This window comes from Cygnus olor, chromosome 26, assembly GCF_009769625.2.
Source record: "Cygnus olor isolate bCygOlo1 chromosome 26, bCygOlo1.pri.v2, whole genome shotgun sequence".
In the NCBI taxonomy this organism is placed as follows: Eukaryota; Metazoa; Chordata; class Aves; order Anseriformes; family Anatidae; genus Cygnus; species Cygnus olor.
Window position 1 is genome coordinate 1,574,858 of NC_049194.1, and position 22,769 is coordinate 1,597,626.

Here is a 22,769-nt window from a genome sequence, read left to right on the forward strand (position 1 = left end):
TCTTGTACTAGCTAGATACATCTTGTGTCATTTTACTGGATTAAAATAAACACCTTTCTCAGGCAGCTGGGAGAAGGCAGTGACGGGCTGCCCTCATGGGGCAATCTTCAGCCTCCGTTATTAGGGACGTGCAAGGTGGCAGCAACTATTCCCGTTTGCAGCGAGGAAAGGGGAGACATTGGAGAATCTTCTGAAATTCTTCTTGTTTCGCTTCCCTCAGAGGGAGACAGGTGCAGGAGTTCCTTCCCTGGCACCAAGCAGGCAGATGAGGCTGCAGACATGCCCTGCTGCTGTTGCTACCAGTTTGCTTTCCGCTGGAAGCGAAGCACATCTGGTGTAGCTGGCAGCAGGCCTGCTCACGGAGTCTGGGCGACTTTCGCATCCCTAACTGGAAGGGAAAGACCTCTCGGAGACAGCGTGAAGCTTTGTTGCTCCAGGGAAGACCATAAAGCATGAACGAGCATACGAGGAGCATCGAAGACAGCAGCGATTATGTAAGGACATGAAAAGTAGAGCACCCTTCCCCGCTGACACCAGCAGCAGAGCATATTTCAACGTACCTGGGGCATCTCTTGGTGTACCTGAGACCAGGGGAAAAGACCTCGTGCCCAAGGGCTGTGAGCTGCGTGAGCAGGCAGCCAAGAGCCAAGCCAGCCTCATGCAAGTAGAAAAAGCGTAAGCAGAGCCCTGTGAAGACGGGCTGCTCTGTCTGATAGACCTTCCAGTGGCTTCTTATTTTCCATTCCTGATGCTCAGAAGGAAGGCGATGCTGGCTTTTGTGGGTACTGACACTGATTATGAGACAGCAGACAGCAGGGTGCCCCCCGTCCTGGAGTGACCAGGAGGAAGGCAGTGGGATTGCCAGGTATCGAAAGACTCAGAGGTAGGCCACGCGGAGAGAATTCGCTTTCTTACCCCTTCGCTCCCTTTCTCTTTTTGAGACCTCCGGTCTCGATGGTAGAGACGGAGCAGAGCAGGGTGGGGACCCCTCCCTGCAGAGACTACTTTACAAAGCAAATGAGCAGGCAGCTGTCTGCATCTTGTTGGGGGACAGCACGGGGCAGCCACAGGGGATCCTCTCTGCTGGTGCCTCGGGTTGTGCCTGGCCCCGTGCTGCAGGCACTGGGTGAATTCCCAGGTGCTGCTGCAGCGCCAGCCAGAGAAGGTTTATCCCCAGGAGTGCTGCAGAGAGCTCTGTCGGGGCGCGTGGCAGGGGCTGTCCCATGCACCACTCGGTCCCAAACCTGCTGCAGTCAGCAGGAGACTTTCCGTTGACGCTGGGCGCGGAGCTCACCGCTGAGGAGCGAGCACAGGAATAACTGCTGTGCGTGCGAGGGGTGATCTCTGAGGAGGCTTTTCCGTCACGGTGTCGCTGCAGCCAGCGTCACGTGCGTGTGACTGGAAACGTTAGAGCCTTCCAGGCTCCTCTGTGGCCCTCTCCCAACAGCCGGCTCCTGCTGCCAAAGGGATTTGCTCCAGTTACACGGCTCACCCAATTATCTTCCATGACAGGGAAAGAAAACTTATTTAGTGATGAGAGATCATTACAAATAACAAGCTCTGCGAGCTTGGGACAAATGAACCCCTTAAGCGCTGCCTGGTTGAACGCTCTGTCTGTGCTCTGCGTGATAAATAACAGCTGACTTTCTGCATCGCTAGGAAATGAATCACTCTGGAGACAAAACCAAAAAGGAGCCTCAGTCCAGCTAGGAGACCTGAAAAGGAGGCTGCTGGAGGAGAGACGTGCACTAACCCCCTTGGCCTGTAGTCTGTCTTACACTTACTAACAAATGCCAACAGCTAGGTAACGTCCCTCCTTTGTTCTTTCTGACACTAGACCAGGACTTGGGGGTCAAGGTGCAGGGCTGTTAATTTTCCCTAACTCTGCGTCTTGTGTCTTGAAGGATAAGTCATGATCCACGTAAAACACAGCTTCTGTTAGTGGAGCCCAGAGAATTTGAGTCTCATTTGAAAATCAGACTGTGGCTGAATGAAACCAGCCGGCGAGGATGCTCAGGAGGGGCTGGTTTAGGCCTTTACGCAGTCCGCTCCTGAGCAAGCGATCTGAGTCAGGACCGTAGCCTGGGGACAAGGCTGGAAACTGGGAGGTAGAAGGGAATATTTCATTTCCTTCCTAAGTTTTGGTGATGCCTACGGAAAACACCAGGTACAGTCATCTTCATTCTGCTCACTGCAGCTGTGAGGACTTGGAATGGGCTGGAAATAGAAATTTGTGGATTTCAGGGGCTCACATGTCGCAGGATTGTGACTGTGCTTTGTTTGCAGCTGTTGTACCCAGGGAGGGGGTTATGGGATGTATCCAATCCCATCAGACTTCACGAGCTGTAAATAAGGAGTGTGGAAATGACCAGTGCCTTGGGTTTTAACCAAAGTCAAATGGAGACCCCATCCGCTGGTGCACCTGGGCTGTTGTGTCACGGAAACGTTCCTTCCTGCCTCTTGAAATGCTCAAGTTACATCCTGATGCGAGATTCAACTCCTTAGTTCGGCTTAGACACTACTGGTTACAAAATCCAGGCAGTGCTTGGTTCGGAGCTTTCACACAGCAGCTGCACATTGTGTGGTGAAGTGTTTCCTCTAATTCATTCTTAAGTGACTTGCTTTTAATCCTGCAGCGTGACCTCTTGCTGCAGGATGCGCTTCCCAAGCGTGAGTCAAGGGAGGAAGAGCTGTGCTGAGGCGAAGGCGCTGCTTGTGCTCACAACCCAAACCCACAAACCCATCCTCCATCCATCCATCTCCCCAGAGCTCCAGCTCGGAAATATCCCGGGAAGTACACCCAGCACAGCAGCCAGAGAATCATATAGGTGGTGAAGTCACCATGAAGTTGCACGTAGGTACCAAGGGATAGTGAAAGAAAGCTTCGTATCAGGCTGAAATTAAGATATTCACTAAGTATTAGCATAGTTTTGCCACACCAGCTGCATTGTGTAGGACCAGCTGGTGTGTCCAAAACATGAGATTGTGATGTCCTGTTTGTGCTCCTGCTCGCAAGCTGACTGCTGATCCTCGGGTGAATGCGTGTGTAAGACCTGCTAACCTCAGGGCTGTCCTGTTGTTGCTGGTATGACGATGCTGTGGTCTTTGGAAATGTGTGAAGGACAGCAGAGGAGAACAGAGAAGCTCTAGAAGAAGGTAGAAGCCTCTACCTGTATTTAACCATCCTTAGTGGCTTTGTTACTTTATCAAGAGTATTTCCATAGACCAAGGTCACTACTGTGCTGGGAAAGCTGCTGTCGTCATGCTGCGTGGATGGTGGGCAAAAAGAACACACAAAAACCTTGGGCTTTTACTTTACAGGAGCATCATCAGTGGTCCACGGGCATTAGAGGAGTGCCAAGGATGTGGGGTGCTTCTGCGGAGAGCACACAAAAGCCCAAAGATCTTTGAAAAGCAACTTACGGGAGTGATGGGGAGCTTTGGTCATGACTCCCCTGATAAGGAGGGACACTAGATGATACCAGTGCAAGGCTGCTGTTTGAGAGATCCGGGTCCACGGGAGCTGCAGTGCTCAGCACCTATGTCAGGGATCCCTGGAGTGGAGGCAAACAGCAGAAGTGCCCCTGGCACTGCGTAATGCAGTGTGGGTGCTAGGAAGTCAATCCACCTCCCCCATTGCTCAGCTTCCCCTCTGCCCTTACAGCTCTGTTCATCTCTGTTGCAGGGAGCAGCCAATCTTCAGCACCAGGGCCCATGTTTTCCAGATCGATCCTGCCACCAAACGGAACTGGATCCCCGCCAGCAAGCACGCTTTGACCGTCTCCTATTTCTACGATGCCACACGCAACGTGTACCGGATCATCAGCGTGGGGGGCACCAAGGTAGGGAGTGTCTGCTGAGGGCAGCGCACAGTTTGAAAGCAAGTTTGTTTCCAGCCCAAATCTGTTCTGCAGTTGATGTTTACTGTGTCAAGTTGGTCAGTTCTCAGCACGGGGCACTAGTGTTCCCGCTGCAAGGAATGGGAGATAAAACAGTCTCCATGCTCAAGTGTATTTAGTGTTGGACAGTTGACTCTGTGCTGATGAAAAGTGTGCCGTAGGGTCTGATGTCCTCCTGCCTCCCCTCCTCTCTCCCTGCCCTCCCTACCTCTGAGCATGCAAAACGTGAGATTTTTCTAAGAGCCTTGATCCTGTGTTAAAGCTGACCCTGTAGATAGAATGCACAAAGACTGAGGGGCTCTCAGAGGCAGTCTGCTCAGTCACTACCCCAAGACAAGCCTAACTCTCCCTAAATTCTTCTTGACAGACATTTTTCTGACTTGCTCCTGGAGGCAGATATTCAGCAATCTTCCTAGGCAGTTTATTTTGTTGCTGCACTAACCAACGGAGTCTTTCGTAATAGCTAGTCCTAAGTGCAGTTTAAGCCTTTTACTTGTTTTTTCCTTACTCGCCATGAAAATGGAGAACGTCAGAAAGTTGCTCAGTCCCCAGAGACACTCTGCCTCTTCTCTTCCAGCGTTGAAGGCCCAATGAAGCTTGTGATACTTAAGCTTTTTTCTTTTTTTTTTTTTTTCCTTTTTCTCCAGCAGACAAGAAGATTTACATTTGTTCATGTCACAAAGCTAGACTAGAAAGACTTCTGGTCACCAGAACCCTGAATTGCTGTTTTATACATTAAAAGCAGGGCTTCTACCCCCAGTCCCTACGGTGCATAGCCATTATAGTGTTCAATCTCACACCACCGTTCTGGGGCAGCAGCGTGGAGTCTGACTCACTTTTGCCTCTCTCCACAGGCAATCATCAACAGCACTATCACCCCCAACATGACCTTCACAAAGACATCTCAGAAATTTGGACAGTGGGCAGACAGCCGAGCCAACACGGTCTATGGACTGGGCTTTGCTTCGGAGCAGCACCTCTCCCAGGTAACGTGGCAGGTGCTGCCAGAGCCCTGATCCCGGTAGGGTGAATGTCCCTGAAACCCAGGAGAGATCAGCCTCAGGAGAAAAGATTTTAGGGTCTTTAGATGTAGTGCTGTTCCCACTGTGCCAAAGTCTAATGCACGATGCAAGGAAGTGCTTTAAAGGAATATTTGCAGTGTCCTGAATGTCACAAAATGAATTTGGATTTAGGGCTCAATTTTTGCCATCTCTACTTAGCTAATCCCACAGTTGTGAGTGCTGTGGGTAGTGGCAGGTGGGGGCTATTCCCTCAATTTTATTATTAATTGAAGAGAAAGTAGAAAGTACATTGAACGAAGTAGCAAAGGGAGGAGGAGTGACCCAAACATCGATTCTACTTTGTTCCGCATTTCAGTTCAGCAGCAGAGTGACTTTTCCGCTCCCCTCTAGTTTGCAGAGAAGTTCCAGGAAGTGAAAGAAGCAGCCCGTTTGGCAAGGGAGAAGTCCCAGGACAAAACAGAGCTGACCAATCCTGCCCTGAATATCACATCTCACCAGGTAATGCTCAGAACCAGGCGTGGGTAAAGCTTACTGCTGGGGAAAATGGTCCCTGTGCTCATCGCTGGTAACTTGTGTATGCTTCTATCCTTCATCCTTTTCCGCCCAAAGGCGTTCTCGACAGACACTGAGGTTGGAGATTCACATTTTGATGACATCTGTGGCCCTGAGGTCACTCTACTGAAGCACATGAAGTGGATTAAATAGTGCTTAAGTGGAGCTCCTGGGAGGGTTTACAGTCCTCCCTCTTTGACAGTTAAACTATCATAACCAGCTGATGTCTGGTAAAGCCGTGCTGGAAGAGGTTTGGGGTATTTTGTTGGTGGTGGGTTTTGATTCCATTTTCTTTAGAATGGCTCTCCCAGGGCTCAGTGTGACGGTAACAGGCAAGCAGCATGCAGGAGTGTGTGTTGCCTGGCTGAAGATTGTAGGAAGGAAGATGCAAGGCATTTCCAGCCTTTTTTTTTTTTTTTTTTTTTTTTTTTGGGGGCTGCAGAGGGGTTCTTCTCCCAAGCGTTTCTGCAAGGTGGTGTTGTCCATGGGGGTCTGTGGAAAGACAGAGACTTCTTGGCACTGGTGACTGAGAAGTCCTCACTAGGCTATTCCCGTTTCTGTCCTATTTCCACTATGGAAGAGAAGGAGCTGTGCTGTGAGAGCAGAACTCACTCTCCCCTACCTCAGGAACTCTCCACGAAGGTAGAGCTGCAGGCGTGACAGCCAGTCATTCAATTTTCTTTTCCCCAGGAGACCAAGCCAGAAAGCTTAAGCCCATCACGTATCATTCTCACACGTGTCACGCCTGCAATTGTTACCTGTCTCCCTGAATAACTAAATCAACTCCAGCAGCAGTAGGGTGGAGAGGAGAGGATAAGTGGTGGAGAAGCCTTCCTGTCTTTTTCTCATGGTGCGGCAGTTCAGCGTTGATGGTGAAGTTCCTCTCCCCAGTAGTGTGCTCCAGAGGTGGCTGTGTGTTTCCCCGAGCTCCTGGCAGTAGGAGAGGAGCTGTAGGATGGAGGACGCTGCGTTCTCTGGGTTGAGTACAGATGGAATGGCAGCAGAGGAGGAGGAGGGAGTGCGAACAGTACCTTGGCCTGCAGTGAAAAGAGAGGGAGGTGGAGGCGGTGGCTCTGTGGAGACTGGAAATGTTGTCTGGGGTGGAAAAATGGGGAAAATCTGCCTTGCTGATGGCTCCCACTAACTCAACCCCATCCTGATGGGTGGCAAATGAAGAAGGGAGCAGAACAAAGCATTCGCAGCAGAACCAAACTTTTAGGTAAAGCACTCCCTGGTCAGTAATAATTGCCCAAGACAGAGATTCACAGCCAGCTGCAGCCTGGAGAGCTCTCCTGGCTGGGAGGCAGGCTGGGAGTGGAGAAACTCCCTGCTGTCCTGTTTGTACCAGGTAGAACGCGTCAGGCATCGCAACAGACACGTCCAGCACCCTGTGCTGCTCTGGCAGCTTGCAACAGAAGGGATGAGGTGGTCGGAAGGTGTTAAACACAGGTCTGGTAGATGGGCTAAGGCTCAATTTGTTCTTTGTACTTGACTCAGCAGTGCTAAAACTGCCACAACTGAGCCCATGATCACTCTTCCCATCCTGCCCCTTCTCTCCACATGAGAGCTCACACACAAAGACGCAAGGCCCCTGCCTGCAGCCGTCTGGCAGCCAGGATGCCGACACGGTGACACACGCAGTGTCCCCTGCCATGTGGGCACGTGGACCTCGTCCTGCCTCTCCCAGCCCGTACACATCAGCCCTTCTGCTGCCGTCCCGCTGCTGATTTTCAGTCTTCTGCATTAATAGAGCTTCAAACAGGAGCTTCACCCTTGAATAATTGATCGCGTTTCTGTTTGCGAGTGAGCAGAGAGCGGATCTGTCTGCTGAAATTAAATCAGAGCGCTCTGATTTTCTGCATCTGCACTAGTTTATTTAGGCTTCAGACTTCCAGAGCTGTGCAAATCCCAGGCCAGCAGCTCTCTGCTAGCCTCTAGTACCTAGCAAGGTGAGGCAGGGTTGTGTTTTGCAGGTCTCGCTTCTTGATCGCTCTCTGGAAGGTTTCTTGAAGCTGGTGTTCAATACATCCCGTGGCCCCGTCTGCCTCTATTTATAGATGTCAGATGACTCCAAAGGCAGGTGGCTGTCCTTACCCCAGGCATGTAAGGGCTACCTATCAGCTCCAGCAGGCTCACCAGCCACCTGGTCTCACAGCCCCCAACTTAGGATCCCAGAGGCTCATTGCTCCGGGAGTCTTTTTATAGCTCAGTTTGCCCTGTGTGTGCCAAGTTTCTTCCCTGCTGTGAGAGGAGACCATGAAGGAAGGGTCTTTTGGGGGGACCTGTGGATATAAAGTTTGCTTTGGTTTCTGCGTATTCATCTCTGCTCTGCTCTCAGTTCCCTCCAGCATGGGAGGGCGAATTGTCTCTGCTAGCCCTGATGTACGCAGGAATACAGAGCCGTGTCTTAACTCAAGGTGCAGAAGCTGGAGTTGCAACTGAGCCCAGGTGGCATAGCAGGTCTGTGTTTAGAGTTTGAGTCTTTCCACTGCTCTGAGAAACGGCAAGAAAATCCTGTTAGGAATTCAGCAAAACCCTGAAGGAGCCAACTTGAGCAGCTTGGTGTGCCGGGCACAGCCGTGGGACTTGGGTTACAGGCTGCAACATCTCTGACATTTGTCTGGGGGAAGCTCGGGGCCAGAGAATTCAGTACCTCAAGTTGGGAAGGAGAAATAGCTGGTGTGTGCAAGCTGTGAGCCCACCTGCTCAGGGTGTCTGTGCACTGGGATCGCTGCCCCAGCATGTCGTGGGGACAGGGAAAGGGAGGACGTAGCAGCAGAACAGGGCAGCTGCTGGAAGAGCTGAGCAGGACAGACATCAGCTTACCTATCCAAGAGAAAGCCATGCGTCCACACAGCTTCTGAAGTCACAATTATACCACGACTGGTGCTGCTGAGCCATACGTGAGGGTCTTTGCCACACCTTGTCATGTAGACGTTGAGCACAGCTCCTCCTAGGAGCTAGGATTGAGAGCCAGGGTCTCTCACGAGTGTGATAAGAACTAGATCTGTGAATGAGTTTGCAGGGACCTTGTGGCCACGTGGCTCGTCTTCACTGCCATAAGATAACCTCGTCTTCCTCATCCCTCAGGTACTTCCCAGCCCCATCATCAGCTCCAATGGACCAGGAGAAGATAAACTGTTCCGGAGCCAAAGTGCCGATGTTGAGATAAGCACAGAAAAGGAGCGGCTGAAGAAAATGCTTTCAGAAGGGTGAGGCTGCCATGACTGCTCTCTGCTCCTAACAGCTAAACTCTGTTTTGGCAGGATTTGGAGCATGTCCCTGTCATCCCAGCGCTCATAGAGCCCCTGAACAACTGAGTGGCCTCAGACCAAATGCTGTTAATCTAATACTACTTGTTTAGTTAGCCAAATAATGCCCTAGGTCTGCTGCTGCCCAAACCCTCCACTGTATCAATTTCCTTTTTTCCCCGGGAGAAAGTTCTCTCAGCTCAAAGGTGAAATTTGCTGTTGCTACAGCGCGGGAAGGAGAATGCTTTGTGCCTGCAGCAGGGATGAGTTGTTGCCAGTTATCTGCAGATCAGTAATCTGTGATATCAGATGATGTTCACGCTTTTCCAGCTGGCCTAGGGCTGCATTTGTGTTAATTCCCCTGATGATTCCAGCAACATCCCTGCTGCTTCCTGTCTTTGTCTGTTCAAAAGACTCTGGGCTAGATTCTGTCCTGTGGCTCCTGCTGAGCTGGGAGCTGAACACTTAGAATATTTTTAAGTTAAAAGCAAACGTCCTGCTCTACCTTCTGAGTCTAGGGTGGTAGGGTTTCATTCAAAGCAAACTTGGATCCAACAAGGGTTTAAAAATGGATTCACAGTCCTATGTTGCAGAACCCCTTTCTAGTAGTTGTATCACCCCCCCCTTCCCCATTAATCTCACACTGTGGTTTCTGCAGTTTCAGGAAAGCACATGTGGCCTCGAAGTCGAATATTATGTGGGGGTAAAGGAAAAAGAGGTAGATTCAAGGACTGGAGGAAGCATTTAAATTTGGGAAGCAAGATGAAAGTCAAATAGAAAGCTGTGCAGGAAGAGGGAGCACTTCCAGGAGCATGGCTTCGGTGTGCGTTCGCACTGGGGAGCGGGGGCAGAGGGAACAAAACCTTTACACTGAGACCCTCACACTGTCCTGCACACCCCCTTGTTCTTTTACACAGCTCGGTGAGTGAGGTCCAGTGGGAGGCTGAATTCTTCAGTCTCCAGGACAACAACAACAAACTCGTGGCTGCTCTCCATGAAGCCAACGCCAACGTGGACCAGTGGAAGAAGCAGCTGGCTGCGTATCAGGAGGAGACGGAAACATTGCGGCAACGGGTGAGCGCTGCAGGGACCTTGCAGAGCAGATCAGAGGAAACCCTGTCCCAGAGCCAGGTGGTGCCCTTGACCCTGTTCTTCCCTGAGGTTCCCTCAGTGTCAGCAGGAGACAGGATTCAGATCCAGGATGCTGCATGCGGCTGGCAGGGAAACATGCCAAAGAATAAGGCCACATAACAAGGGACCTCTCAGAAGAGCTCCTGTTTTCTGCACAGCAAGCTGGGGGTGTGCTGAGTCCCTGCAGATGAAGGGAGGAAACCAGAGCCCAAAGTCAAAATGCCAGCTTCCCTTCAGATTTTCTGGGGTTAGTTCCTAGCTGCCAGCACTACTGAGTAAGGACCGTGCTTCCCCAGAGCTGGACACCAGGGCAGTCTTTTGGCTGCTGGCAGGAAGGATGGACATTGCTCTATCTGCTATAATTAGCTGGAATCCAAGCTGCGACATCACGAAACCCGTGTGGCACAGTACAAACAAGCCCTTGTTCGGTCAGAATAATAGGATCGTTTGACCCCCATAATGTCAGAGAGGTCGCAGATCAACTGAGGAGCCCTGTGTGCATCTGGATAGAGCAGTGACAGTCACACAGCTGGGTTTCTTGGGAGGGGAGGGCAGCAATGTATCTGGGAAAGGGTGTTAGGACAGTTGGGTTCAGCTGGGAGAGGACTCCGGAGCCCTGGAAAAAGAAGCATAAAAGCATTTGACTCCTAGATCGCACACTATGAAGACAGCAGGGATTAGAGCAATTAACAGCTGTTTCCACTTGATGGCTGTTGTGTGGCCAGTCTGTGCAGCAAACAACCGTCCCCCAGGACTCACTGTGCCTGTTGCTAATTCTCAGTGCTGGAGTCAGGCAGTAAAAGTTGCGCAGAACGTTTTTTTCTCCTCTGCAGCAGAAGGCTGCCCTAGGCATAGCGTAGGTCTTGGCTGTGCGTATGTATATGTGCGTTTTGGGGGCTGGCTGAGACAAGCTTCCAGTTCCCTGCTGTTGCTCCATGCATTCTCAATTGTTTGGTGGCTGTTCTCACAGCCAGGGGTTAGGAGTGAGGCTTTCTTAAGGTTTGGGCAAAGGGCAGCCGCTGTGGACTTTCTAAAATCACAGAATAAACTGGAGCTCAGTGAAACGTCTAGATTTTTGTCCCTAAACCAGGGCATTTGGGTACCAGAGCCGGTTGATTCTGGCCATGACCATGTGAGCTTCACATCTCGTGGTCACAGTTACAGGAATCCTAGTGCAGGACTCATGTCACACCAGGGGTTCGAGGCCTGTCTGTGTGAAAGTACCCAGCTCTGGAGCTCCGCTTGTAGAGCTCATTGCAAGCCCTTTGAGAGCTTGGGCCTCATCAACAGCTGCTCCAGACCTTCTGACGAGCCTTTAAAAATGAATCCTCTTCATGAATAATTTAAGCCACTGGGCTGAATTTTTCAGGAACGGGGAGCACTCTTGGGCAAACCCTTCTGGCCAGCTCTGCTCTGGTTGAACTGCAGTAACTCTCTTGCCCTCAGCAGTATCTGCCCGGGGATGTAAATGGTGCTGGACGTGGCCATAGCTGTGGGTTGTAGGCTCATGTGCTTGAGCTGAAGCCAGTCAGGACTCGCTGGAAGTGCAAAACTGCAGGAGAAAGCAGAGACAGAGTCTCTAGACAGAGTTTTGCTGCAGTGCGTTTCTGTGCATGGTCTACGCAGAGCAGAAGGAGGGAACTTTTTTCCTAACAACAACAGGAGGGAAGCTGCTACCCTGTTGTGAGAGCCCTGTTGGGTTTGTAAGAAAGCCAAAACGTGAGAGAGAATGACTGTTGGTGATAAGACGCTGGGACACTTCTGTATCTCTGAGCCTTCCTTGCTTCTGTGTAGGTAGCAGAACTGGAGTCGCAGGGGGCTCATGATTCCTCCAGCGAGAACAACAAGGAAGAGCTGAGCCAAACCCTGGAGGAGCTGGAACTACTGATCAAGGCTAAAGATGAGGTAATACTCCCTCAAAGCAGAGGAAAAGCTGAATCTGGGTGGGCTGTCAGTCACCGATACCCTGTCCTTTATAGCTTGTGTGAGATCTGAGGGCCCCTCATGCTCCTGCACAAGATGTCTGTGCAAGCCAGGAGCTTCCATAAGCCAGCACAGCCCCCTCAGTGATTTCTTCTCCCCAGAGAGACAAATCTGAGTGTTGGTGAAGTGCTGGGAGTTTCCCGTGCAAAGGGTCTTAAGCACGGAGTCTCAGCCAGTGCACAAATGACAGGGCTGTCTTAACCCTTCCCCTCTCAACCATCTTCAACTGTAGTTAGCTTCTGGTGGAATAATTGCTTCTTGCTTTCAGTGCATTTAAATTAATGATTTAAAGCTGAGTTTTAATTACAGAGGCTGTGAAGGAAGGGAGATGCGTAGAGAATCTCTCTGCTTTGCACAACTGCTGGCTCTCTGGTAGCTGGGCTTCAGCAGGGCGTGTGACCGGAGCCTTAGGCTTGGAGCCACGCAGCAGAGATTGGGGCAGGCAGGTGTTTTGGGGTTGGCACGTGTTTTGGGGAGATTTTGTCTTTTTGAAGAGATCTCTTGCCCCACCCCAGACCTGCTTGGGGTAGAGGTAAAACCCTGGAGCAAAGCGGGGCAGAGTGTTGACCCAGCAGATGAGCAGGACCCCCATGAGCCTGGGATGGGACATTGAGCAAGGATGCAGCAGAGTCACTGAGCCTTGCTGGTACCCAGCCGGTCATCTTGATTAGGGTCTGGGGCTTAGAGGCAGCAGGTACGGCACAATTGGAAGGTCAGAAAGGGAGGTATTAAGGAAGCCAAACTTTGGAGCTGAGTGTGGTTAAGTGATCCATGGAGCAAGGGAAGGGGCTTTTGCTGGGCTCTGTGGTGGGAGGTGGCCCTGCTGGGACGGGTGGATCTGGTGTGATGCTCTTCCTTTTTGTGTTTTAGGAGATTCAGATGTTAAAAAGCCAGAAGTGTGGTCGATGGGAAGCAGAGGGCGAGCGTGAGGAGACCCTGCAGAAGCTTCAGGTAAGGATGGCAGATCTGGGGACACCTCTGCACCTGGATTAGAGGAACCCGTCCCCATTTCTCCTTTGAGCCAAAGAGGGAATGTTGCAGAGCTGCCATGCCTCTCTTGCCTCAGGATGATGAGGACCGGTCCTTGCCCATGTCTCTGCCTTCCTCCACCCAAACTGTGTCCCTCAGAGATACAACGTGGGGCACCATAAGCAGGCAGTAGCGAACCCAGCCTGCACGTACTCTCCTCTAGCACTTGCTGTAGCCCCTGACATGGGACTGGAGAGGGATGGTGGTGTCCTGTAACCCTCTACCTCTCTCAAGTCCTGCTCAGCTTGCTGGATGGCCAGGGGTGGCTAGGGGAGAAGAGCTGTGGCTCGATCTGGCTGGCAGGAGGGATGCGAGCTGCTCTGCACCTCAGGGCAAGGGCACAGACGGAAGCACGATCTGTTGTGCCGTCTCTGGGGGCACTGCCTGCGCGTGCTTATCTCTGAGCTACTGAACGAGGGGATCTGCTATGGGGCTCGGCCCCATGCTGAGGCACTGGTTTTCATGGAAGGATAGTGTCTGCAAACATCAAATGCCATCAGACCTGGAGATGATAGGTATCTGGGGGGGGTCTACATTGATAGCACCTGTTCAAACTGCGGGCAGATAGATGCCTGGGTTTGAGGGACACGTGCTCACATGGGGTGCTGTGACTCAAGATAGGGAGGACCCCCTGTGAGGGAGCTGCTGCAGTCCTGGGGTGGCTGGGTGTGGGCAGCCTTGCGCTGGGGTGCTGGTGGAGCTGTTTGGTGGAGATAAGCGTGCTGGTCCGTGAGCAGCAGGTATCGGTGCTGGGGCAGCCACCTCACTGCACTCGTGTCCTTTGGCAGGAGTTGGAGGCTCGCAACGCAGAGCTGGAGCGGCGCCTTCACCTGGCCGAGCAGACGCTGGCGGAGACCCTGGCTGAGAGGGAGAAGGTCCAGAATGAAGTCACCAAGGTGGCGGAGATAATGGATGTGAAGATATTTGAGCTCAGTGAGATCCGTCAGGGACTAGCCAAGCTGGTGGAGAGCAACTGAGCAGCAGCATGCTCGGAGGAGACACCTCCGGAGGAGGGGAGCCTGAGCTGGGACTGGTCGCTGACAGCAATTACGGTCACGGAACAGCCTCGAGGCCTGTTCAGGCAGGATATGCCACCATACCAGCAGCTGCCTGGACAGCGTGGAGACCAGCCGCAGCCACTTCACTGCCCCTTGAACACCCAGAGGGAGGGCAGAGAGGATCCGAGCTCCTGAATCCTCCACAGGGAGGATCTGCAAGCCACAGCCAGGCCTCTCTGGACCCTGCCATGGCTGTGGCGTGGTCCAGAGACTGCAGCTGTCCCTGTGCTGCCTTCCCAGCCTCCCTGCTGCCACACTGTCTCCAACATTTTTACCGTTTTCTAGGGGAAGGGGCTGAGCAGCCTTTGCATTTTTTCAGTAGATTTTTAGGGAACCACTTGCCTTTTGCAGAATAAGCTGCCTGTTTCCCCACCTAGAGAGGGAGAAGAGGTTCCAGCACGCTGAGGACACCAGTTACTCCTCTTCCTCTCTCCCAGCCCCAACAACTTTGTGTCTTTCTAACAGGAGCCAGTAACACTGGTCACTGTCAGGAGCTTCCAGAGGTAGCAGCTGCCCCACCGCAGAGCAGGGTGCTTCCCTGACCGCGTGCCCTTTCCACTGTTCAGTCACATCCTCCAGAGGAAAAAAGAACTGCAGGTTTCAAAGTTCTTATTAGTTTAACACAGTGGGATTTAATGACTTGTTAAAACTTCTTCAAGCTGAGAGCAAAGGCCTGGTTGGGAAAGGGGCATTTGAGAAATGAGGCGTCCCCATGGGGATGGCCAACCAACTGCTAGATTGGCATCTCTCCCAGCCTCTAAGGGCTGCAGTTAATTGAAATTAAATGGAGCAAATCGCAGTTGCTCTTGGGTGTTTTTTTCTTCCTTTTTTTTTTCTTCTCTCTTTTGTTGGGAAACAGTCCCCAGAGATGTCCTGCTCTGTGTCAGATGAGCCGTGTTCCTTTTGAAGGGTACAGGTCCCAGCTTGCCATCCTTGGCCAGATTAAAGGAGAACATTTGGAGCATGCTGGGGCCAGTGCCCTCTGGGGCCTGTGGGAAGTCCGTGGGTTATTGTAGATGTTGTCTAGTCGTAGGAATCGAGGGAGGCACCACAGAAACCTGGAAGGTTGTGTCTCCCCCGCGGTGCCTTTTGAGTCCCCCGTAGTTAGCCAGGAGCATGCGTAGCCCTGTGCCGGATGACGAAGCAGTGTCTGTGTAGTAGTTAGTTAGTAACCTCACAGGAGGGTGGCTGGATTTGGATTCTGTGGTCGTTTTTTGCCCTCTTTGCTGCTGTAGGTTAGGCAGAGACAGCAGTAATCCTGGGAATGTTTCACAGGTCTGCAGAAACTTTTAGTTACGTGGCGAGCACCGGCTGCCACGTACTGCCTTCTCCGCACCCAGGCAATCCTGGGCAGCTCCTCAGGGCCTGCCTCTCCTTTCGCTCACCTGGTGACCAAGAGAGGAACCCACAGCTTCCACGCACCGCCTGCAAGTTGGGGCAGGATTAGGCCTGGCACCTCGGGAATCTGCTGGAGCCGAGAACTGCTGGTGACTGTGTGCTGGATTGTGTCTAGGCAAAGCCCTTCCCTCTCCCAGGGGTGATGAGGAAACAGCGAAATTTCCAGACCTGTGTAGCCAGGGAGGGGCTTTTCTGTTTGGGTGTTTGGTTGTTTTGGTTTTGGGTTGTTTTTTTGGTTTTTTTTTTGGCGTGTGTGTGATTGGTTTTAGTGTTCTGCCTTTTTTTGTTATTGATTTTTATTTTATTTTGCATGAAGTGTTCTCAACTGTATGGGACTGGAGCTACTGTAGTAATATTTGTTTCAGGGTATTTAAGAAGGGAAGGAAGGAAGTTGGGTGGCAAAGATTTCTAGGGCCTTGTTTACCACCCCACGCCAGTGTTGATGTTTTATTCCTACAGGAGCAGCCTTCTTTGAAATAGAGATCAGCTCCACGAGGTGTGTTTCATTTGTATCTCTGTCACTGGAATACGGGGGGACGGAGGTGGGGCCTGAGTTTATGGGAGAAAAAAAGCTTCTTATGCTCTCTCTACCACTGCTCTCTCACACTTCTCTTCTGTGGCTGTGCCCCACACGGAGGAGCTGGGTACAAATCCTTACATTTGGGTAGTTACCGTTTCATAGCTCTGCTTGTGCTCGGGGCCTCGCCTGTGTCGTGCTGCTCATTGATGAGGGCTGACCAGGCCAGCGTCTGGCTGAGTCAGCTCTCCCGAGGGAGGCCACGCTCCGGCTGTTCCCAAAAAGCAAGGGGAAGGCCCAGAGTCAAGCTGCTGCACATCCCAGCAGGGCTCCCTCTGAGCGGGAGAGAGGCAGACACAAGTTGCAGCATGGTGACAGTGGCTCTGCCAGCTTCAGGAGGCGCCTGCTGTTTGCCACTCTCCCTGGACCTGTCCTGGCCTGGGTTGGGCATCAGTACAGGGTCAGACCCAGCTTTTAGGCTATTTAAAGTCTTTCTGGTCCCATATGCAGTCCCCCCAACTGAAGCCTAGCATCACCAGACAACTCCACCAGACCTCCCGCAAAGACAACGGACCCACTGACAACCTAAGCCGAGTGCAAGAAGGTCTGCAAGTCATGCAACGAGTCACAAACGTAAGGAATCGGAGTTAATCTTCCACTGGCTTCCTGCAGAACTTGTTTCACAGTGTTCAATGTCTTCATGTCAGGCTAAGTCAGGCAGGGGCTGACTGCTTAAAAATGCCATGAAAAAGGCACAATGCTGTGAAAAAGCCCAAGTTCTAGGCTGCTGCGTATCCCCATGTCCTATATGAGACACGAGGTGCCTGTGGAAGCAGCCCCCATCCCCCAGGCCTTTCCTCTTGTCATTAATAGCGTGTAAAATCAGCGCTGAGAGTGCTGCTGAGCTCAAATTGTGGATGGGGCATATAGGTACTATTAAGAGCAAGGTTTTATGCGCCGATCATACAGGCATCCTAAATTGTGCCTCCCCTCAGGCCTCAGCAGCCCGGTATTTGGTGTCCTGAGGAGGTACAGCACCCTGGAAGCATTCTTTGTGTCTAGTGGAGGAAGCGTTGCCCTCGGTCATTTTCAGTGCAAATTCAGCCACTGTGCTCTTGTGAAATCAGCACTTCTGCAGCAGGAACAAACGCACCCCTTTCACTAAACTTTCTGGACAGCCTGTGCGCCGCAAACAAACAGCGCTGTCTGCCTCTGGAAACTTTGCCGTCGGAGCTGCCCAGCTGCCCTCAGCTCGGCAGGGTGCTGGACGTGGTTCCCTTGCACGCAGCCTACCTCGAGGCCAGCGGCACTTTGCATGCGTTCGCTGTGCCTCGCTCTCGTCTAGGTACAGCCCTCACTGTGCTCCCTTGCTCTTCCATTGTCAGGAGCCAGGAGCAGAGGCCGTTTTCCCTTACACTCTCCCCCACGGGTACTAGTTGCAATTCTCCTCCTCGCCAGAATAATCTGAATAGCGGCTTCTTGATGAGATCCATCCTGTGCTCAGCGTTTGTTAAAAGTCTTCTATCGAGGCATTGCAGAGCAGTGTGATGGATGGCTCTGGGAGGCACTTTCCTTTGCAGCCTTCCCTCTTCTATACTAATGAAAGCCCATTCATCACCAGCTATTTCCACGACTGCCCTAAATCTGTGGTTAGCAAAGAGACAACCCTACTGTCGATGGTATAGCAGAAAAGCACTAATTCCACCTGCCCCCTTCTAGTGACCACTTAAAAAGGGCTCCATTTGTGTTTCAGAGCAGCAGCGCTCTTAACACAGCCCCACCCTGCCCTTCCCACCTCTCACCCTTTCCCTGTTTCTGCTTCTCCTGCTTCAAAAGAAGAAAATACCGCGTTACAAAAGCCAGCGTTGAGTGTTGAAGGGCAAGGCTGCAGTTTTATGTTTGCTTCTGCCTCGCAATAACAATTACCGTCAGCAGCTAAATAGCAGCGGCTTCCTTGCTGGAGGAAAAAACCTACTGATTGCAGGTACCTTGAGAGACCTAATTCTTTTGGCAAATGAGGTTCTTAATTATTTATAGAAAACCTAGACAGAACATTAATAAAGAGAACAGAGGGGAAATGGTTCACGTGTAAGATGAGGATGAACAAACAAGAAATCTTGCAGCCTTCCCCTGCTGGCACAAGGTTCTGAGGAGCAGCGACGAGGGCTGATCTCCCCTGAATCTGGACTTGAGGCGAGCCCCTTCTGACCAGCTCAGCAAGAGGAAACGAAGCTTTGCTATTACAGGACATGCCAATAATAGAGCCTCAGAAAAAGGATGTGTCTAATGCAAACTCCATCTGACAGATGCCAATACAAGCCTCCCGGGCTGAACAGGAATGCAAATCCAGTCCAGATCTACATCAGGCCTGGCAGCCAGGGTGCCAGCCACCACCAGCTCTGCCGCCGGCTCACCCTGCAAACTCCCTCAGCTCTCTGGGCTTTGATTCCTCCTCCTCCAAGAAGCCAATAATCACCCTCCCTGCAGGGCTGTTGGACCCCAATTACCAGCATCTGCGAGGTGCCTGGAGAGCCAAGAGCAGAAGAGGCTAGCACAGGCGAGACTGGTAATACCCTGAGTCTGAGGGATCTTAAACCAGAGGTAAAATCTTTCTCCTCCCAGAATGCCACCGTAGAGCTCCCTTAGCAATGTGCGTTGTGTTGTTAGGCAGCCTCGCAGCAAAGCTACTGAGCAGACTGACTTTGATGTCCACGTTTTTGTAAGAACACACCAAAGCAAGCTCCTGATGAAGGCAAAGCAGCTAGGCACTTCATCTGAAACTGCCAGAGGATCAAACTCAGGGGAGTTGGTAATTAAATAGCACCGATAATGAAAAATAGGTGACCTGACTGTTTTGGGCTCCCTGCATCTGGGCTGCAGAGATCATCCGGTCTGTTACTCAGAGGATAGGTTATTTTTAGTTCAGAAATGGTCTGTTTACACTTGACAGCACAGGCAAGTGTACTCTGTAAGTGTAACACCCCCCCCCCCCCCCCCACACACACACATGCACACGCTGGAAAATAATTTCCGTGTGCACCAGAGAAGGCAATTAAATGTGTGTTTTGGAGAACGGCCATGAACACGTAATAAAGCCCCGAACACCAGTGAGGTTCACAGTCCCCTTTCCCAGAGTAATTTATAATTATTATTGTTATTAGATTGTGGTGTGTAAAGGCAGTTTCTGCTCCAAGGGAAAAGAACGTGAGCTACAGCACTAATCATCTCTGCACAAGGTCCTATGTCCTCCGTGAGCTTCCCTCCACCCTACCAAAAAAAAAAAGCAGCAGCTGGAATAATGCTGGAAAGGAGACACTTGTGATAAGAGCAGCACTCCAGACACGAGATGTGGCAGCTCCAGCGCCAGGTAACCTAAAGCAGCAACACTCACGCTCCAGCCAGCTCACAGCCGAAGCACCGCTGTCGGTCACTGAGCTCCCAGGCACTGCTGAGCACAACCCTGGGAAGTGGGAATCAAAGGGACCAAATTCAAGTTCCTCGGATGCCGCTGCCAACCCCGGCTGCAGGGAGTTGCCAGGTGGAAGGGGGTGGGAGGGTGGTATCCCTTCTGTCCCCAGAGCATTGTCTTTGTTCAGGGAAAGGCTCTGGAGTCTGCAGCGCCGGCTGTGCCAGAGGTTGTCTCCACTGTAGGTCCCTGGGGTTTGCATACGCTGCCACAAATGTGAATTGTCACCCCTTAAATACCCCGTCCTGTGCATTGCTTGCCTGTGACGCTAGGAGAACAGGGCAGCCTCTCTGCCTCAGCACTAGCTCCTCACCCCGTTGATAGCTTATTTTTCCCACAGGCTGGTAGAACAAAGTGAGAGAGGCTGCTGTATCTAGGCTCTGCCTTCTGTTTCCACCGATGCTGGGCTAACAGGGTTTCAAATCCCGGCAGGCGACAGACAGAAAAAGGCGTGTGGGAGAAAAGTCATTTCACTCTAGCCTTACTGGTTGGAGATATTAAAGTCCTGACCTTGTTACGGGCAGATGAAAACAGTGTCTGAGCCTACAGATTGGCGTCATCGATGCCACCTTTCCTGTGGTCTCAGAACGGGAGCAGCACAGCTTATGATATTTGGGCTTGGGAATGCAGGAATGACACGAGGAAGTTCCATATGCTATAACACAGTCTAATTACACTCAGGCCTCGGTATGTAGAAAGGGAAGAATTGCAAGGCTGACCTATGGTTCGGTTTGCAAGTGTATGGCAATATTAGCTCTCGTCTCTACTCACGCGGTGCTCGCACACATCACTTGAGGCAATGAGCAGAGCTGAAGGGGTGGGAATGAGCACTCCAGCAGGCTAGTGCTGTGCTCGCAGCTTCTCTTCAAAGCCGGAGCAGAGGCTCCTGCTCCTTGACGACTGCTATCCCTTCCCAGAGGTGACAGGAATCCAAAGCAAGTCACGCAGGTATGCGCTCCCAGGAGACACGGCTGCTGCAGGGAGCGAGAGTCAAGTATGAATTAAACAGAGCCAGCAGGGAGGTTTTCATAGCACAGAAGGAAAAAAAATAAAATAAATCCCTGGTATTCCCTCCCTCCATCCCATTTTTGGAGTCCTGATGCTGGCAGAGAAGAAATGGGGGGGGGTTGTGACAGTGTCAGGCAGGTCATAGCCATACTTCACACGCAGTGAGGACACGTGTCCGGGCAGCTGCAGTCAAGCCCTGGATGAGGGTGTGCAGCGGCCGAGGAGTTTTTTTTAATCAGCAAGAGCTAGCAGGGAAGAGGCGGGAGGTGCAGCAGGGAAGGTGGGAGTTCAACAAAGCGACTGCAAGGAGCTGGGAGGAGGGCCCTGGAATGGAGACGAAGCCAAAGCTCCAACGGAGCGTTGCAGGCACACAGGATCAGTCCTGCTCTGCTCTCAGTAAAGGGAAACCACCACAGCTGGGTGCACGGAGGATCCCGGGTCGCAGCAGCAGGCACCTGGGCCTGCATGCCACATGGGTGAGGCTCAGGCACAGGCAGCCCTGTCCCCCCACTCTGCCTGCCTTTTCTCAAGCTAAATCTTTAGTATCTGGCTGCCCAGCCAAGAGGCCTTGTGCCGTGTTTCCCTCTGAACAAGGACCAGAGCCAGCAGCGAGCAAGTCCGGAGCAGAGCAACTGCCATCTACTGGCTGACCTGGCAGCAGGGCCACCCCAGGGCACCTCACAAGCTGCCCCAAGTCAAGGGATTGGAGGAAAAAAAGGTTGTTCCTGGTAGGAAAAGATCCTAGCAGCTTTTTAAGGCTTTCAAAACAGCCGAGCTTGTGTTCACGAAGAGCAGCCAGAGGTAAAGCAGCAGCTGACACGGTGCAGGTGGAAGCAGTGAGATGTCAGGACAGCACGGAGGGCCCACGCGGCAGCCCAGCCGTGTGAAATGCACAACGGAGCTGGTGGCTGCGCTCCCAGTGCAGACCCCGCAGAGGCACGGTATGGCTCAGCCCACTGCAGGGCAGCAAATCCTGCCTGACGGAGAACCAGGAGTGCCCGAGCTGACCCTTGCAGCATCAGGACAATGCCGCCCCCGGGTAGCAGACCGAGGACAAGCTTACATCAGAAACCTGGCAGGTTTTTGGCCAGAGGGGTGTTATGTTGGGTGGGGAGTTGGAAACGGCTGCACCTGCAGCCAGCAGCAGCAGAGCTGGAACACAAGCTCCAATGCAGCTCTGCTGTCTCAGCAGAGATAAATCAAGAGCCTGGACCAGAGACTCTTTCATTGCAGCTGCTTTTTCCTTGCCACAGAAATCCAGAGCTTTCCTGCCTCATTCAGTATCTACTTATTATATATGAAGGGAGTGCCAGCTCCTGAGGGTGACCACCACATCCCTCAAGCTGTCCCCACTTCCACTTTTCCCTGTTGGACAGAACTGCCAGCGTGCAGAATTTACCAAATACTGTGTAGCTCACCTAGGAGGATCCTAGCTTTGCTGTTTAGAGGAGACGGCATCTCCCTCCTCCCTGCAAAACTTCTGGGAAGCGCTCCTCAGCCATGTCCTCCCCCAGAGGGACAGAGGTGAGAGCAATGCTCCGGGAACGGGCAAATACTTCCTAAAGCGCACACACGACAGTCTTGACGTGCGCCTACAGCATAAAGGCCGGACAGAATTGCCCCCCAAGGTGGGAGCTGAAGGTGCAAGCTTTTGCTGAGCAGAGCAAGGCGGTGGTTTCACACCTGGCCAGGACAGGAGGATGAGGAGGGCTGGCACGGGTGCAGGACCGACCTTCACACACGCGCCAGCACGGCCCCCGCCCCAGCGCCACGTTCAGCACCCGCACGTAGTCCGGGTGAGGGAGAAGGCAGCTCCGAGATGCCGAATTGAGGAGTTTCCATAGCAACCCAGCCAGGGAAACCCTCCCAGAGCTGGGGAGCTCGGTCTGAAGGAGGGGAGGGAGCAGAATGTGCAGAGCATGTGGATGGCACGCGGCGAGTAGGCTGCAGCTGTGCTCAGACGCAGCAGGGCACAGAAAGGCAGCCATTCTCAGGCTGGTTCTTGCACAGCAGCTACAGGGATGTGTGTGAGTGCCTGCTCAGGGGACTGGCCCGTGGATCTGCACACAAAGGAGGGCAGCTTTACGGGCAAGACACAATCTAGTGTGAGGTGAGAAGCAAGTCCTTGTATTCCTGGGGGATTCCAAAGGCTCGTGGCAGTGCTTAGAAACCCCAGAATGGAATATCCTACGTGGAGGGCAGCAGGTACAGAAGTGTCACCCAATATCCCTGGCTCCAGGCAAGATGCAGATTCCTGATCTGGGGAATCGAAGGCATCTTCTTACATCCCAACCAACACAGCAACCTTCTTCTGCTCAGCCACTCCCAGCACTATGTGAAACAAGCACATCTAGGCAGCGCTACAGAGAGCTCCTCTTGCCAGCACGTGCCCTACCTTCACAGAGGCTGCTCAAGGAAGACACGAGACGTATTAAAAGGAATTTTGAATAAAGCT

At 52.3% G+C, this 22,769-nt stretch overlaps 1 protein-coding gene across 2 annotated transcripts in view; it reads left to right on the forward strand.

Moving 5' to 3' along the window:
• Positions 1-15,818, forward strand: part of HOMER3 (homer scaffold protein 3) — a 29,576-nt gene extending 13,758 nt beyond the window's left edge. For both annotated transcript variants that reach the window (XM_040537242.1, XM_040537243.1), the window contains 8 exons: positions 3,686-3,842; positions 4,754-4,885; positions 5,312-5,419; positions 8,564-8,685; positions 9,642-9,798; positions 11,650-11,760; positions 12,709-12,789; positions 13,656-15,818. In XM_040537242.1, coding sequence (XP_040393176.1) covers positions 3,686-3,842; positions 4,754-4,885; positions 5,312-5,419; positions 8,564-8,685; positions 9,642-9,798; positions 11,650-11,760; positions 12,709-12,789; positions 13,656-13,844 — 1,057 coding nt within the window. In that variant the 3' untranslated portion in view covers positions 13,845-15,818. The remainder of the gene's footprint in view (positions 1-3,685; positions 3,843-4,753; positions 4,886-5,311; positions 5,420-8,563; positions 8,686-9,641; positions 9,799-11,649; positions 11,761-12,708; positions 12,790-13,655) is intronic.
• Positions 15,819-22,769: the final 6,951 nt, after the last annotated feature.